The sequence below is a fragment of the Eptatretus burgeri genome, chromosome 3, assembly GCF_056783735.1.
Source record: "Eptatretus burgeri isolate ZD-2024b chromosome 3, Ebu_testis_v1, whole genome shotgun sequence".
NCBI classification, from domain to species: domain Eukaryota; kingdom Metazoa; phylum Chordata; class Myxini; order Myxiniformes; family Myxinidae; genus Eptatretus; species Eptatretus burgeri.
Genome location: NC_140963.1, coordinates 47,154,267 through 47,173,119, shown reverse-complemented (window position 1 = coordinate 47,173,119; position 18,853 = coordinate 47,154,267). Strand labels below are relative to the sequence as shown.

The window sequence follows — 18,853 nt, the reverse complement described above, 5'->3', positions numbered from 1 at the left end:
TGGAGGCACTCATCTCCGCCCATGAATCCTCAATGTTTTTGTCCCAATTGTATCTTCTTTTTGAAGACCAGTATTAAAACCTTGTGAGAGTCATTGATACTCAGGTTGAAAACTCGACTTTGTGAAAATTATTAAATTATCATAATCCAAAAAGTTGGGAGTAAGGAGCATCTTTCAAAGTCAGCATGTTTTTCCACACCTGCTTGAACCAACGATGAGACATCTTAATGAATTTGGAAGATTTTTCTGGTTGTTAAATTTTATCTTATTTTCCCTAATGGGTAAAAAAACATTCATTTATCTATTTGGAAAACAGGTTATTTAATTTTTTTATTAACTTTTTTGGAAACTATGTTTTATCCAAAGTTTAGGTTCAATTTCAAGATAATCCATTATTTTACTTATATAATATCTTGTGTTGATATTTCCCTGAAAATGACAATCGTTAATAATGTAAATCATCAATCCACGAAACATGGTCGTCATTTGTTCAGTCTCTTCTCTTGTAAGAAAAGGTGTATTATCACCCTCATACTTTACATTCATTTCTCGAATCAATCTTGTAAAGTAATTCATTTTTGGTGTAAATCTAAAATAATTATATTCCTTTTTATATTTTTCATTATCATTAATAAGAAGATAATCACAGAATATACATTGTTCATAGGCTTTTGACTGTGTTTAATCCCACTATATCACATGCAGGACAATTCTCAAATTTGTCATATGGAGAATCAGGGAATTCAAGAGGCTCAAAATCTAGTAAACTATTCATTTATATTCATATATTATTGAATATATTCATATATTATTATATTAAAAACTATTCATATATTATTTATAAAGTAAAACTTTGCGTAGACTAAAATTCATCTTCGGTACATTCATAATCATCTATAAAACTACTTTCATAACTATCGCTTGAACACAAACTCTTGGTGTCATAACTCTCTTTTGAACACAAACTCTCGGTATCATAACTGTCATCACTCTCATAATCTTCAAAATCTTCAGTTGAATAATGACTCGTATTTAATTAGTAGAAAAAACATTACCATCTATATCTATATACTTTTTTTCATTAACAGATTAAACTACTACATTTTTTATAGTAAAGGTAATTTTAAAATGGTCCTTAACTACTATTGAACGAAATGTCATTTCACCTGATATATTAACATCCCTTATTTCATCAGGATCTACATCTTTCGGGTTCTTGAAAAAAATACAAATTTCTCCTTGCATATAACAGATGGTCTTATCTTTTCTTTCTAAAGCTTCATCCATAAGGTTTGTCTTTTTTGATACTTTTTCTTGTTTCATTGCTTTTTCTAGTTTTGAATATATTGCCAGAAGGAGAGGAGAAACATTTGTTAGAGCCACTTTAATTGATGTTCTTCCAGATATACTAAAAGCCCTTCCACTGAAGGAAATTGAAGAACTCATATTATTCACCGTAATTGTTTTTATCCAATAGTTGTGATATTTATCTTTATTCAATTTTACATCCTCGACATATTTCTCGGTATCTTTTACAAATGAAGAGATTGATTGAAACTTGTCTTTTGTGTCTTGATACATTATATTTATAAAGTGAAAAAAGTTGGAGGATAAAATGGTTTTAAGCACAGATTCACCTATAAATTAAACAAAATTTTCATCAAGAAAATTATATTTTAAGCAAAGTTTTGTTTTATAAATATGATGAATACAACGTACTGTGATGTTTGTAATCATGAATATAAATGTTATAAAAAACACCTTTAAACCAACAAACACACATTCAATCTTTTCAGACAAATATCTCCACTTGACCAAGAAACAAAGCATTGTGATCGATGTGATAATGATATTCTTTAAAAATTTTTTTTATAATAAACACCTTCAATCACGCAAACACAAGAACAATGAAGAAAGGGAAGGTGCCACTAAATTCTCCATTGAAAACACTGATGGGGCATTTAAAGGACATATAAAAATAAGATTGTTTCGCTTTCAAGACCCTGGACCATCTTCAATCATTGAAGCTGTTGATATGGTTAAACAAAGTATTGAAACGATAATTAAAAACACATTAAGTGAAATTAAAACTTTTAAGTTTTATCTGGGAGTAAAATTGAATATGGTAAGAGAAGGTGATGAAACTGCTCCCTATATGAGGACAAACCCTCACTTTATCTCATCATTTCAAGATTTTGTAAGATGTGATGTTTACGATGAACTCCAGAGACGAGAACAAGATGTTGATAATAGTCTCGTAGGTAGTGGATTTGCTATTGCAAAAATAATCTTTTTAGATATACACATCTTAAAATCAGATCCTCTTCAAGCTTCTTATATTGATTTACCAAAAGAGATAAAACTTAAGAAGCAGTTATTAATATTCAAAACAAAGATAATAAATGTTTTCTATGGTCTGTTCTTGCTCACTTACATCCTCCACAATGGAATCCTGAAAGGGTTGAACATTATAAGAAATACGAGAATACTTTAAATGTTAAAGATTTATAGTTTCCAATGTCATTGAGAGATATTCCTAAATTTGAGAAAATGAATAATCTATCTGTTAATGTATATGGATTAATGGATATCGACAAAGTTCAGATATTAAAAATTTCAAACAACTATAAAAATGATGAAACACACATTGACCTTCTCTACTTTACTTCAAAGGAAAAATCACATTATGCTTTCATCAAAAATTTATCAAGATTAACCAAATCACAACTATATAAGAGAAAATGTAAATCGTATCCTTGTAAGAGATGTCTCAACTCCTTTCACACAAAAGAATGATTAAATCAACATTCAAAATATTGCAGTAATCCTAAATCAACCGTAATCAATTTACCAAAATCAGGTTCAAACATATCATTCAAAGATTTTAACAAATCTATAGAACATCCGTTTGTGATATATGCTGATTTTGAAAGGATCCTTGAAAAGATAGATACTCTTTCTCCAAATCCAAATAAATCATACACAAATATCATGAACATACTCCTTGTGGTTTCTGTTATGATATCAAATCATCTGTTGGTGATAAATACAAGTTAGAACTTTATAGAGGAGAAGATGCCTCAGAGGAGTTTGTAAGATGATTGGAAAAAGACTGTATAAGGCTAAGATAAATAATGGTTAAAACCTATAAACCAATGTATTTAAAAAAGGGAGAGAAAAAGGAATTTAGAAAGAACAGTATCTGTCATATTTGTGAGGCGAAAATTGAGGGAGAGGTCAAGGTTAGAGATCACTGCCATCTTACTGGTTAATGTAGAGGTCCAGCTCATTCCCGTTGTAATCTTAATTACAAGCCTCCAAACTTTATTCCTGTCTTTCTTCACAACAATGCTCACTATGACACACATCTATTTATAAGTGAACTTTCAAAGACATTTGGAGATATTTCTGCCATTCCTAACACAGATAAAAATACATCTCATTCACAAAAACAATTCATACATCCCCCATAACCCATATCAGATTTCTTGACACATACAAGTTTATGGCAAGTCCATTATCTAACTTATCATCAAATATTAAAAACTTACCGAATCTTAAATCACATTTCTCAAACCAAGAAGAGATTCATCTCTTATCACAAAAGGGAATATATCCGTATGACTTTATGGATTCATTTGAGAAGTTTAAAGAAACACAACTTCCTTCAAGTGAAAGTTTCTATGGCAAGTTGAATAACACTCAAATTTCCGATAGAGATTATACAATAGCTAAAAATGTTTGGGAGAAGTTTAATATAAATAATCTTGGAGAATATCATGATTTGTATCTTAAAACTGATTTATTGTTATTGGCTGATGTGTTTGAAACTTTTTAGAACAGTCTGTCATAATAAAAATTATTATGGATTTGACCCCGTTCACTATTACACAGCCCCAAGTTTGGCTTGGAGTGCTATGTTAAAAATGACAAAACAAAATTTGAAATTAATCAGTGATATAGATATGCTTTTAATTATAGAGAAGGCTAAAAGAGGAAGAATATCTCAAATATGTTCCAAGAAATATGCTAAAGCAAATAACAAATATCTTCCTGATTATAACAAGTGAAATCCTTCAATACAGTGCGTGGCTAATATTAAAGAGAATGATGGCATAAGAAGAACTTAGCTTTCAGCGTCCGGCGTTCGGCACGAAATGCCATGGTGGGCGGAAATGACGTCTTTCGTTCGTTCGTACATGAGAGGGGAGCGTTTCTTGGTTTTTTCCTTCAAGCAATAAATTCAATGGTTTTCACATATATAACACATTAGTTTCACAAATTTCCATTGAAATACTCGGGTATTTCCATCAATTGTCGCCATTTCCGTCTCGGTCACGCACTGCCATCTACCGGACAGCTGTCATTGGTTCACTTGAGGCACGTGGGGGAGGGGAGGAGGACACCGGGGACATTTCAAACTCGGTGCAATTGTATACAGAATGACAACTCTTACCTGATGTATTATGATGCTAACAATTTGTATGGGTGGGCTTTGTCTCAAACGTTACCTTATGGAAAACTTAAATGGGTTAAAGAAAAACATTATGAAAAAGTTTTACAAGACATTGTTGTCTCCTCTCAAAAAGAATTGAATGAAGCTGAAGTTGATTATTATTTTGAGGTTGATTTAAAATATCCAGAAGAACTTTATCACAAACATAAAGACCTACATTATGCCCCTTATAAAGAAAGTCCAAGAAAAGAATGGTTAAGTGATCACCAACAGTCATTTAATATAAAAGGTAAATCTCCAGAGAAACTACTGACAACATTAAATGATAAAGAAAGTTATGTTTTGCATCAAATAACTTGAGACAATATTTATCTGCTGGGTTGAGAGTGAGGAAAATTCATCGGATTTTGAAATTTAAACAGTCATTGGTTGAAGAAGTATATTGATTTTAATACAAAAAGGAGAACAGAAGCAAAAACAGATTTTGAGGACTTTTATAAATTAATGAATAATGCTGTATTTGGAAAGACTATGGAAAATGTTCGGAATAGACAAAACATAAGACTTGCTGCATCTTGGAAACAGGCTTCAAGGTTAATTAATAGACCAAGTTTTGAATGAGCGTAGGTGTTTTCAGAGAACTTTTGTGCTATTCATTTTTACAAGCTCAAATGAGCTAAGATCCTCGTCCTCTTAATGATGACGTCATAAAAACGAATATGATGTCATAAAAACGAATATGACGTCATTGTGATGTATCAGGTTTGCAATAAATTATCTGTGCTAATGCCCGGCTTGATTCCCGCAAACAAAATTCAAACAGCTGCCTAGTTTCGGAGATAATGGTATATGCGATTTCCATTAGTGGCGATATTATGACGTCAACTTTTTTTCTTGGAAGAATTTCCAAAATCGGAGATGGTTACTGCCTGTGCGTGGGCTTTCTACATATACATGGCAAGTTTCACGAAGATCTGATGAAAACTGGGTTGTGAAACAAAAAATGTCCAAAAATAGGAATGTCATAAAAATTGATATGACGTCATAGTGATGTATCATATGTGCGGTAATTAATCTCTGCTAATGCCCTGTTCGATTCCCGCAAACAGAATTCAAAAAGCTTGCCTTGTTTCGGAGATAATTTTTTAGGCGATTTCCATTAGCGGAGATATTTTGACGTCATAACTTTTTTTTTCTCGGCGGAATTTTCAAAATCGGAGATGGTTACTGTCTGCGCAGGGTATTTTTTACATATATATGCCAAGTTTCAGGAAGTTTCGATGAAAACTGTAGGCTGTGAAACAAAAAAGTCCACAAGAAGAAGATGAAGAACAACAACGTGAGTCAGACTTAGAGATCCTCCAAGAGGATCTAAAAAAGAGAGTATTGAAATGGATAAACATATTTATATAGGAACATCAATTCTTGACTTGTCAAAGTCGTTAATGTATGACTATTACTACAATCATTTAAAATCAAAGTATAAGGATAATGTGTCATTGTTATATATGGATACAGATCGTTTTATATTAGAAATTAAGACAAGTGATGTATATGAGGATATGATTGATAATATTGATATATATGATAAAAGTAATTATAAGTCAGGTGATGTGTTGTTTTCATCAAAGAATAAAAAGGTTATTGGTAAGTTTAAAGATTAATTGGGTGGGAAGGTCATGAGTGAATTTATAGGATTGAGATCAAAGTCTTGTGCTTTTATTTATATTGATAATAATAACATTGAAAGGTGTGATAAGAAGCTAAAGGGAATAAAGAAAAATATAATCAAGGAAACAATAAACTTTAAACATTATTACAACTGTTTAACCTGAAAGAAGGAAGAGTACAGAAAAATGAATACAATAAGAAGTTATAAACATCAATTTTCTCCAGAAGCGATAAATAAGAAAGCATTAGGAGCTTTTGATGATAAAAGATATATTTTCGAGAATGGAATCAATAGTCTCCCTTCTGGTTATAAGTATAAGTGTTAAGATATTGGGTTGGGAATTTTACCAGGCTACCGCCATCTTTTTACTGATTTATAAATGATAGAATCAAGCAATAACCAAACCAAAGAGTGGAGATGTAATCAGCTTTGGTATTTAAATGGGAAACATAAAGAATGTGAGAAATACCAAATAAGTCATATTTGAGAAATAACCGAGGTAAAGGTATATAAAACAAATACGGTAAGCAGATAAATTTAATTACAAATAAGTTGGAGGATGTAAAGAAAAAAAAATATCCTTGAATGGACTGAAAACTTTGATGGTTATTATCAATTGAACAATGGAAAAACAATTTACTACAATCTTAAAATGATATGTGGCTCAGGAGGTGGTCAAACAAGAACATTAAGAGAATTTATCATTTCATTTCTGCTCAACAAAGACACATAAACCAAGAACTACATTCCAAAGTAATCTTTGTGAATATACTCGATGGTGATGAATCTAATTGGAAAATTAAGTTATTCCCGAAAGTAGAACATGGACAAATATTCATTGGTTCGCTCTTTGAGTGGAATGAAAATATGAAAGGAAAGAAGTACTTTAATCAAGAAGTATCAATTTTACATTTGCTTGTATGGGAGGGGGAGGAAATCAGTCTCCTATTTTGGGCTTTTGGGGCTTGAGTCAGAGTTTTTCCCTTTTTCCCCATTCATTTGAATGGCTGCCTCAGAAGCCCCATTTATCCTCTACCGGGGACTGTATCAGAGACACAGCTGCACCCCCAGAAAATGATGCAACCAGCAGCCACAGGCTGCACACGATAGCTATCAGCTAGAATGGAATGCAGTTCCTTACGTCAGCATCTCAAAATCACTCATTACTCATTTATTATTTGTGATTACTATATCAATTTAAATTAATAGAAATTTATTATTTATCCAATAATAAGCTTTTGAGTTTATGTTTGAAGCTATTTACATCATTATTTTTCTGAAGGCTTACTTCAAGTGAATTCCATAATTTGGGTCCAGTGTAAATAAGAGTTTTGTTTGCAAAGTAACTTCTTATTTGTTGTGAATGGGACATATCAGCTTGTCTTGTTGAGTAATTATGCATGACTATATTTTTCACAAAAAATTTGAGCTAGTTTCTTGGGCATCTCATTTCGACGCAGTCAGAGCATTAGTAATCCAAAATGAAAAATGTATAGTTCTTCTATTTTGAGAACCTTATTGTCATAGAAGAGAATAAGCCTGGTGTTGGCGCAGTGGTTAGGGCAGCGGCTTGGGATCCAAAAGGTCCTGAGTTCAAGCCCCGTTCGGCCACTGAATTAATACACCAGGGGGTTGACTCAGCCTGTCATCCTTCCGAGGTCGGCGAAGTGAGTCCCAGTATACTGGGCCGGTGTATACCCCGGTTAAAATAGGTGTACCATATCCTTGTGTCGTAAGAGGCGACCAGGGTTGCGTCAGGAAGGGCATCCGGCGTAAAACATGTGCCAAATCACGATGCGGATCATACGGATGATCCGCTGTGGCAACCCCTAACGGGAGCAGCCAAAGGAAGAAGAAGAAGAAGATTGTCATAGAAGAGAATATTTGAGTGTGCGTGTGTACCTTCATTGCATATAATTCGTATAACTGTCTTTATTATTATTATTATTATTATTTTTGTTTTGGAACACCAGAATTTGATTGAGCTGTAATTTCAATAAGATGCCCCAAACAACTATGCCATAATTTAATGGAGACAAAATTGAGGTGGAATATAGCATAAGAAGACTTGATTTAGGAAAATAATATTTTTATTTATGACACCAATATGACAAGAAATGGATTGGTATAAAGTAACTGCATTTTCCATGTCAAGTTTTCATCAATCAAGAGTCCAAGAAATGTTTTGCAATGAACCCTTTGATATGTGTCAAAGTGGTCAGCCTGCAACCACAGTGACACGGAAAGCAAGAGTCGGATTGTTGCTCTCATTAAAGTGCATTGCAGTTGATGGACACTGGAAAAAACAACTATATTTACCACACATGTATGCATATTTCCCAGTTTTCATTGTAATTATATTTAGTGAGAAAGAAAACAGAAGGTGTGTGTGTGTGTGTGTGTGTGTGTGTGTGTGTGTGTGTGTGTGTGTGTGTGTGTGTGTGTGTGTGTGTGTGTGTGTGTGTTTTGTCGCATAAAGGGCTTCGTTAACACCGTCGCTCTGAGACAGAGGTCTTGTAAATTCCTCCACAGATTCCCCAGCGGTGGTTAAACTACATTCAAAGTTTAATACTGGGATTCCCCAAGGTTCACCCAACATAGCCAAAGCTGGCGGTGTTTTTGCAGGAAGGCAGGAAAATGGAAAAATGTTCCTCTATAATTAAAGGCATAAGGGAGGGGAGAGATGAGACTCAAAGAATAAATAATCAGAACAGACCAGGCGCTCAAATGACGAGTAGGGAGGCACACATTTATGGACAATGATTAGTAGGGAGGCACACAAACGTATGTACAATGAAAGGAAATAAAATACTAAATCCGAATTCCCCAATGGCGCTGCTAATAAGTAACGGATTCACGCAAAACAATGGGGCAGGCAAGGACTGGTGGGTGGCATGAAGCTGGCATGATTGTGATGTACACGATTAGAGTGAGCAGGATGGCAGGAGCTATGCGGTGAAGGCGAGGGATGGCTGTATGACGGCGTCCACGTTCAGTGGTCCCGGCGACGAAGCAGAGACACATACATGCTGTCATGTCCAAAGCTCAACAACAACTCTTCCTGGTTTCCAACTCAAACTACCACACTCGGTCTCGAATGCCAACTGATGCGCTTCCTTACCACAGGCATTATGAATGCACACCAATTCACAATAGCAAGGCTTTGCCATCCTGCATGGATGCCCATTTGCTCGCGAAAAAAAAGTCCATAGCACAGGATGAAACAAAGTGGGAGTAACTGATGATCACACTAATGTTTTCTCGAAGAGCAATCTATACACTGGAATAGTCTTTCAATGCAAAGCAATGCAATTGCTGAACTCCACGTGCAATTTTATTACAAATTGCATGTGACCACTTAAAAGGTTGAAAATAGAATGAACGATTACATTGTTAAAATAAATCAATAAATAAACAGGTTTGTCTTTGAAGAAATATTGTAGATGCATTTTTCACTCTTGGTTCTTGGAGGTGGTTATTTAATTAAAGTGATACACATTTTATGGGGGGGGGGGTGGGGGAATCAACTGATAAGGTCCTTCCTCCTCCCCCAGGGCTGGTTTAATCTTCTACAGAAAAGGGGTTCGAAATGTGGACATGAAAACGGGGAAAGAGGTCCATTATGATTTGGAGGAGAAGATCAACGGAGCTGTGTTTCCTGCACTGCAAGGGGGACCTCATAACCATGCAATAGCTGCGGTGGCTGTAGCATTGAAACAAGTGAGTTGTAGCTTAATGACCGTGGCTCAGTTAGCACTCAGCATGCTTTCCCACAATGCAAATTGTCTAATCCAATTATGCAATGAGAGTGGTAAAATAGTTAAGATTAAGTGGGCAAGCAATGCCAATTTTTTTTTTTTGCTGCTGATGAAGCAGGATATTAGGTACACAGTTAATTGGATGCCAAAGTAAGCTATGAGCTTGATTTGAATGGACAACAGGAGGCCAAGAGCTTATCAACACAGCAGCTCTATATGTTTGATCATTTATTATTACTCTACATCCTGCACAAATCTTGCATATTTTGCTGTGGAATGCATCACAAGGTTGTTGTTTTTCTTTTTAGGCCATTTCTCCAATGTTCAAGGAATACCAGTTGCAAGTGTTAAAAAATGCCAAAACAATGGCAACTGCCTTGACAAAGAAAGGGTACAACATCGTTTCTGGTACGTCACTGTCATTTAAGTCAGATGAAATGCTCCCGTACAAACATGAGATGCCGATGTAATTTTTTTCCCATTTTTCAAACTAATATAGCTGTTAAAACATGACAAACTTTTAAAACTCGATGGTATTCATATAATATTTATTCCGCGCAGTCTTGAGAAGAACTTGGTGTGAGCCAACTCTTCTGGCGGCAAATTTGTAATTGCATCTATTTACACTTCTGAGGTAAATGTGTACAAATTATACTTTGAAAAGTCTGCTATAGAGTACATTCATAAGCCTTTACAAAGTAGCTTAATTCTCGTTCGAGTGTTTTCATAACTACCAAGGCTGATAAAGACACCAGAATAGATCATGAAATAAAGCTCAAGGATAAATGGGGAGATCATTCAAACGCCAAATTGTACTTCATCTTCTTCTTTGCTCTCTTTCACCAGCCGAACACAATAAAGGCTGAAGTGATTGCAATGATTCTAATTTCTAACATGAGGAAGTGACATTGTCACTGGGCAAGAGGCTTTTGGTGAATTCACCATGTGAGTTCTGAGGGTCATCCAAGTAACTATGCGCTAAATCAATCAAGTGGTCGAATATGACATGTGGTAAAGTGTCAATTTCCTCCGATTAACGGTTGTCGATGTACGTATGCTCTTAACACCAGAACTGCCACTTTATAACTGCTGGCAATGATGACTGGATACCAAGACATCCCACTGTGATTGGACACCTGACCCATTACGTCCTCTTTATTCAATTTAATTCAGGATGGGATTAAGTAAAATTAAATTCAAATCAAATCAAACACCAAATAGATACCGCATTGGAGTCATCAGGAGGACCCTGAATAGGACTCGGGTTTAAACTGCGACTCCTTTACCCTCAAACCCATCCAGGCGCAACCAAGCGAGCCTAATTAAAAAAAAAATAATAATAATAATGCAGATTCAAAAAATTACATAATTCTGGCTGCTAGACCATGCGTCCGATCAGGTTGAAATTTAAAACATATATTCCCCATCACTACTAGATCGTTTTTGTAAAGTTTTATGTCAACTGATGCAGCGGTTAAAGAGAGAATTTTAAAAATATCTTCCTATAATCCAATATGGCTACCAAACCATGTGACCTATGACATCATAGGTGGGGAAGTTTTTGTTCCTCATGGATAGGCAGTAATACCTGTGAAGTTTCGTCTCGATCTGTTCAGGCGTTTTTGGAGAAGGAGATTTTTGAAGGTTTAATAAAAAAGAAAAAAAAGTAGCTACCGAACCACCTTCCCGATGACGTCAGTTTTTTGTTTTTTTTCTGTTAACCAATTTATCCTGAGATGACCCTCAAATTTTCATACTGATCAGCTGTAGCATTCTACGTATGCAATTATGACGTCATGAAGGCACCTATGACATAATCAAAAAAAAATCACACATTCCCCATGGAACAGGAGTCAAGTTTCAATCTGTGGTGAAAATTTTGTGTCAATCTGACAAGCGGTTGCAGAGAAAAGGGAATACCAAAATGCAGACACGTACATTATATGTGCACACGTCCACGACCGATTGCTTAACCCCACTTTTCGCTTTATGGGCACGGGCTAATAACTAACTTGTATTTTTGTAGAATTTTTTTTTTTCAACAATGTGTGCAAAATATTTATGTTGAGTACTTCAGAGCTGCCATTGAGGAGTAAATGATTTTTCCACAGAATACCTGAATGAACAACCACATTGCAGTTTTAACTTCTTATTTTTAAATCCTTCAGGTGGCACGGATAACCACCTACTGCTGGTCAATCTTCGGCCCAAAGACATTGATGGAGCAAGAGTACAACATGCACTGCAGTATGTCTCTATCACAACCAACAAAAACACTTGTCCGGGCGACAAGAGTGCTCAAATCCCCGGTGGTATACGCTTAGGTTTGTGAAAGCTACAACAGTGGCAATCACTTATTGTCATTATATTTATCTTCCTTTTTTTCTTCACAGGAGCGAGGCTCATGGAAGAGCAAGGTAGATCTGACAGAGGGACTTACATCAAGGGAATTAATGAACACAATAAGAGGGGGGGGGTCCAAACGGTCCTTTCGGAGAGACAAAGTGAGAGCATGAGATTTATGCAGATTGAAAAACATGTTCCACGTGTTGGACCAGTTTGTAATTTTATCCAGATCTGCAGAGAGCGAAGAAGCTGCTGCTTGTCGGTCTGAGGGATGACAGATGGTGTGGCACAGAATGGAGTCATCAGCAAAGAGATAAACAGGATTTTACAGAGGGTCGGAGAGATCATTGATGAAAACCAGAAAAAGAACAGGGCCCAGAACGCTGCCTTGAGGAACTCCAGCCTGGACAGGAAGAGGGGATGAAAGAACTCCATTTAGGGCCACACGTTGACTGCGACAGGAGAGGAAGTCTGTGAGCTATGAGTGAAGATGGACTTGGATACCATAGGAAGAGAGTTTGGTGAGCAGTGCAGGGTGCCAGACTGTGTCAAAAGCACACAATATGTCTTGGGAGATGGCTCTAAGTTAATGTGCGGCATTGAGGACCTCCATCCATTGCTTGGGGAGCAGAAGCAGCATATCCAGGGTAGAGTGACCTGGTCTGAAGCCAAATTGATGATAGGAAATCAAGCCATTGGAGAAGAGGAAAGATTTAATGTCTGAAGTGATGATGGATTGCATAACCTTGCTGATGAGTCTGTAGTTGCAGGGATCTTTTTTGCGCCTTTTTTATGCAGGCAGTAATGTTTGCTGATTTCCAAGCAGATGGCAGATGACCTTGAGCAAATGAGAGGGTGAGCAAGAGCAGAGGAGCATGTTTTTAGGACACATGGGCTGATACCGTCTGGACTGGTTGCAGAATGAGTCGAGGTTTGACAGCAAGCTCTCCACCGTTGTCAGAAGAAAAGGACACAGAGCCCAGGGACAGTTGGGTGCGACTGGGTAAGGTTGGTACAGAAAGCGATGGGTTTCCGTCACAAGATTTCGATGCAAACACCGAGTTTAGGCATTCAGCCTTTGCACGTGCTGTGTCAGCAGTGCGACCATTTGAGGTAAGGGAGGGGATGGAGTGGGAACATACACCAGAAACAGCTTTGATTAGATACCACCAGGATTTGGAGGAGGGAACAGGTTTGAGAGTTCAGACTTGAAATAAGGAGGGTGTTGTTTTCTGGCTCTCCTGAAGGTAGACACACACTTGTTCTGAGCTTTGGGGAAGGAACTGAGATCGCCTTCAGTTGGATTAGCCTTTTATGAGGCGAAGGCAAGTCTGTTTCATGACATCTGCCTGACCAAAGCTTCAGTGACACATGGGTGGGAGGAAGGGTAGGACAATTGAAGATGAGAGGGGATAAATCTGTGCATGAGGGAGAGCAAGTTTCTTTGAAAGAACTCCCAGTATGAATTGATGTTACAGAAAGTGGTGATGGGAGACCAGTCTCGAAATTTGATGGCTGCTTGGAGACCCTGCCAGTCGGCCTGAGTGAAATGCCAGACTCAACGGCGCTGGGGTGGATCTCTGATAACAGCCGGAGAGATGAGTCACAGAAGTCTTTTGTGAAGTGCCATGACAGTTGAAAGAGGTACCCACACCTAGCCAACTGGCATGATGACAATTATTGAAGTCACCACATATGAGGAAGAGAGAATTTGGATGAGAAGATAGAAGTTGGTCCATGTTTTCAGATAGTGAGGTGTAAATGGAGTCATCACCGTTAGGTGGATGGTACAGCACACATATAAACATGAGGTGAGAGTGGATGGGAAGCCATAACCAGAGATATTCCTGGGGGTGTGGGGGAGTGAGCACAGTGCATGGAGAGTGAGGAATAGAGTCTTTGATGAAGAGAGCAACTCCTCCACCAGGAGTGTCGGGTCTGTCATACCGGAGGAGGGAGTAACCAGGGAGAGATACTGGGGAGTCAGAGACGTCACGAGGGAGGAGAGTTTCTGTTAGGTTTGTCAGTGGCAACCTGTATGGGAAGATGTCAGGTTTGAGCGAAGGCCCTGGATGTTTGAGGTCCACACTGTTAATGAAGAGGAAGGGGAGGATGCTTTGGGTGCAGATGGGAGGGGAGGGGAGGGGGAGGGTAGGACAAGGGAGGAGGCAGGAGGTAAGGAGAGTTGTTGAAGGAGTGTGGGGGATTGCAGAATAACTAGGGGAGGGGGCTGGATGAGGAGGAGAAAAGGCTCTGTAGTGCTGGGAGAGAGGGGGGCAGGATAGGGGGCAGAAGGCAGTTGAGGATTTGAGCAGGTGGAGTGATGAAATGGAGATGAGAGGGCAGTGGAAGGAGGCAGCTTTGTGGATGAGAGGGGGGAAACTTTGAGAAGGGTGAGTGAGGGGGGGGTGAATGGTGGGAGAAGGGTGAGTGGGGAGAGTTGAGGAAGAAAGATGAGGGGGGAGTTTTTGAGAAAGGTGAGAGGGAAGCTTGGAGGGAGAAGAGTGTGATGGTTGCTTTGAGAGGGAGGGGTGAGACGGGTGAGTTGGCACTGTAGTTGGAAAAAGAGAATGGTTGAAGGAAAGCGAACATTCATAGCAAACTGGGTTTTTTTTTTAATTTTTAGTTCAGAAGTGCGATTAAAGACGTTTCTTGATGGATGCAATAAAGATGAATTCAGAGAATGGAGAGAAGAAATGCTGTAACAGTTGGATTTTTTCGGCAAGGTATGAAGGAAAGGTTGAATTGAGAGCACTCTTGAAATAGAAGAAGAGTAGTGCGTTATGATACAGTAATGAGTACCACACGTGTGAAAGAGGAAGATGAAGCATTATAAGAGATCGTTTTTATTATTATTATTATTTTTTGAGAGAGTTTTCATAAGATTAGGTGATGAAAAGGTTGTAGAAAAAAATCGTGAGGTCAATGGTGAATTTGGATCGGTACACGCTGGGGGTGGAAACAGATCGCGTGGTTACGGAAGGATGCACACATTCTTCCAGAAACTCCCTCCAGATTAAACTTCCATAATCCAGGTTGTCTGTGGACCTCAACTCTGTTATTCCTCACTTCTCCCATCTATGGAACCACCTTCTTGAGGCTGCTCGGCTCACTCGTCCATCCAGCTCTTTAAGCAAGCAATGCACCACCATCCCTTATCATCCCCAATTTTGTCCCATTTTTATTACCACCATCTTTCTTGCTGGGTTGTGTTTCCTCCCCTTTCCTTTTCTCTTATCCTATTTGTTCATTCCCTTGATGTTTGCCCCACCATCCTCTCAACTGTACTCTTCCATGAGCCTCACTCTTGTTCATTATAAAAAGTCCTTTTGTTTTGGCCTCATTACTGGAGATGCCAATAATTTTGAGAGCTTTAGATTCCATAACATCCAGGACAGATATGTCATGCCTGGGAGGCAGCCCAGAACAGAAAGCAGTACTCCATTGAGCTTCGGACAAAGATATTGCAGACTCTGAGTAGCTCTGATCTTCCAGGGAAAGATTTGGATCGACGGAATATGCCCAGACTTCAGCTGGATTTGGAGGACATCTTTCCTATTTAGTCAGGCCAGCCAGGTCATGGGCCGATTGTGAGACGTAGAAGTTCAAGACTGAAGCTCTTCCAGTCGATGAAAATAAATAGGAGAGTTCGTATGATGATTCTTCTGGAGTGATAGGATGAAACTGAGATTTTTCCAGGATACAATAAACATGCTGCATTTATTAGAACAGTGTCTAATCATTTCAAAATCAGGAGAGACAGACACTCACACAGCTGCTCTCTGCTTGCAGATGGCTAGGCATTTATCCTCCCAATTTGAGCATATTTTCTTGGAGTCGTACCATGTATTACAGGAATATCAGAGTAACCTGTACAATGGGCAACTTTGTGATTGTTTGTGTGGTGGTTGTTCTTTAGGTTCACCTGCTCTGACATCAAGGCAATTCAAAGAGAAAGATTTTGAACGTGTTGTGGATTTCATCGATGAAGGAATACAAATTGCCAAAGATGTAAAGAAGAAAACAGGTTTGTTTTCTTTGATTGCAAATCTATCTAATACATAGTGTTATGGATTTCAGAATCGGATCCGACTGATGCACACAACATCCAGGTCCTCAGACAGTTATTTCTATAAATGCATGTTCAGAATTGACCCATCCCCTTGTCTGGTGGGATTTTAACTCTTTGATGCGTTGGAGAAGGGAAAAGAATATGTTCCCTTTCTTTCTTATGGGATAACCTTTTCTTCTTTACGGCATGTTCATGACGTATGATTTTACGCGGAGGCATTACCCCAATGGAGATTCATTCTCCCCATTTCCATCAGGATGCATTGGCTTGGAAATAGACAATTTATTTACACTTTGGACTTGCAGGGCATTTGATTAAACACACCGCGGGCTTTTCCTGAACAGTTATTCTGACGGTCAGACATGGCTTTGGATCATTTACCTCAGGCATCCACCTTTTTCCATCGACGACCCGTTCGGCAGCTCCATGGACGCGGGGTGGTGATGGTTGCCGTTGACGTTTTGTGAGCGCTTCACGTTTTTGCTCGGTAATTCCGGCAAATGGCCGCTCTCTGGCGCCCGTCAAGCGCCCCGAACATGGTGGCGCAAGTCAGGCCTGTGTGAATTGGGAGCTGTATCTTGTTTGATGGTGGGGAAGGAATGATTGTGGAGGTTGACGGTCGGAGGTCACGTGCAGCGATGTGCCAATGGGCAAGCTGGATTTGGCTGAAGTCTGTTCGAGGCTCCGCCCACACTGGTCACCTATAAAAAGGACGAGAGGACCACCTTCCTGACAGTTGGTAATAGTTCCTGACCTTTGGTGATGGTTCCTTACAGGTCCTGACCGTTGGTTACGGTTCCTGATAGTTCCTGACGGTTAGTGCCGGATGGACCATTCCTGCTGGTTCTGCTCGGTACCTGGCTCTTGGCGTACCTGATTATTGGCGTCCCTGGTTCCTGGGGGTCACGACATGACGTCAATTGGTGTTCGAGCCTGCTTGCTGGTGTGTGCACGAGGCAGGGCGCTGGCAGCGGACCAAGGCACGCTCACACATTTTGGGACATTTTATTAGACGCACGATGACTTCTACCTTGGTAAGCTGAGACCAGATTTCTTTTCCCCCTGAATGATCTGGTAGGTACCCTTGTCTTGTGTTTAATCGTTAAGTGAGGCAGAGTGATAAGTATCTGCTTTTGGTCTATTTTTCTACGACTGTTTGTTGATTTATTATTTTGATCGATTTTAATTTCTGCACGAACACCACAAGGAAATAAAAAGTTCTTCAGTTTATTTATTTTTCTTCATAATAAATTTCTTCTTGACGTTTCAACCTGTCCGTGCTCGTCATTTCCTTTGATTGATCCAGCATTGTCTGAACCTCGATAGACTGGGAGGTAATTCCCAAACTAACTAACCTGTCATAGTCGGCGTGCGGTAAACCAGCGGTAAATGCTCGACCGCCCTACTGAAGATCTAATCAAGATAACATTGGTGCATCGCCCTGGGCGCATCCCCCGGTCAGGAGGTCACATGACCTCTAGTTAAACTGCAAACTAGACGGTAGACACTGGAACTCCTGGTTAACTGATTGGCGTTCGTGGTTGTTAAGCAACCTACCGTACCACAAAGTTAATTGTGAGCGGTGGCCCCAGGTCCAGTTCTTCCGAGGAAAAACGAAGATTCACCCCCTCATAATACACTCGGTACCCGTGGCCATAACGATAAACGAAAAGCACAGTTGGTGAGGTGATGAAGCCGTCCGTCAGACCGTGAAGACGATATGCCAATTAACCATGTCCTGTTTTGACATCAATTCCCCAAGACCTTTAAGACCCCAAATACCCAAAAGTCACCATTGACCTTGAAGATTCAAAAGTCCCCGAGGACCCAAAATATTCTTTAGAGTTCAGACCTTTTACACCCTTCAAACAGATCAGACAGCTAAGAGCTTAGACCCTTGACCATTTAGACCACTTGGACCTTCTTGTATCACAAATAAATACATCACCAATATTGCAAATAAATTTCTAGAAAATAAATGTTTGTATGATGATTGGTGTAAATCATGCCAACAGAGCAAATGTATGACATCAATCTCTGCAACGACATGTGGAGAGGCGAGCGTAGCGAGTTGATCCATGCTTGTCCATAAAATATATATATATATATATATATATATATATATATATATATATATATATATATATATATATATATTTATATATATATTGTTGCGGTTCTCGAAACCGCATGCATCCTACAGATTGGTGTCCCGAGACAGTTATGCCATTAATATACATGTAGATAGACCCCTTCCTTTTGTTTAGTGGGAAAACAAGGGACTGCGTTGCATTGCGATGGTCTAATAGTTAGGTTTATTAAATAATTTTCCCCTCCATTCCATTCCCACTTTTTCTTTTCTTTTCTTTCCTGGGATAAATCAGTCACGGGCACTTTTGCATTTAGGTGGGCAAAACTGCCACACCGCCATAAAGGATCCGCTGTATCCAGAGTCTCGTTTACCGGGCGAACCCGAAACTCGACAGGTGCGTCGAGTCACGTATGTGGGCGGGGTGCACAAATGTCTACCCGAAACCCGGCGGACCACG

At 38.7% G+C, this 18,853-nt stretch overlaps 1 protein-coding gene across 6 annotated transcripts in view; it reads left to right on the top strand.

Annotated features, from left to right (window-relative positions):
- Nucleotides 1-18,853, top strand: part of SHMT2 (serine hydroxymethyltransferase 2) — a 106,950-nt gene that overhangs the window by 85,573 nt on the left and 2,524 nt on the right. For all 6 annotated transcript variants that reach the window (XM_085873149.1, XM_085873150.1, XM_085873145.1 and 3 more), the window contains 4 exons: nt 9,683-9,848; nt 10,195-10,294; nt 12,055-12,210; nt 16,152-16,259. In XM_085873149.1, the coding sequence (XP_085729275.1) occupies nt 9,683-9,848; nt 10,195-10,294; nt 12,055-12,210; nt 16,152-16,259 (530 nt within the window). The remainder of the gene's footprint in view (nt 1-9,682; nt 9,849-10,194; nt 10,295-12,054; nt 12,211-16,151; nt 16,260-18,853) is intronic.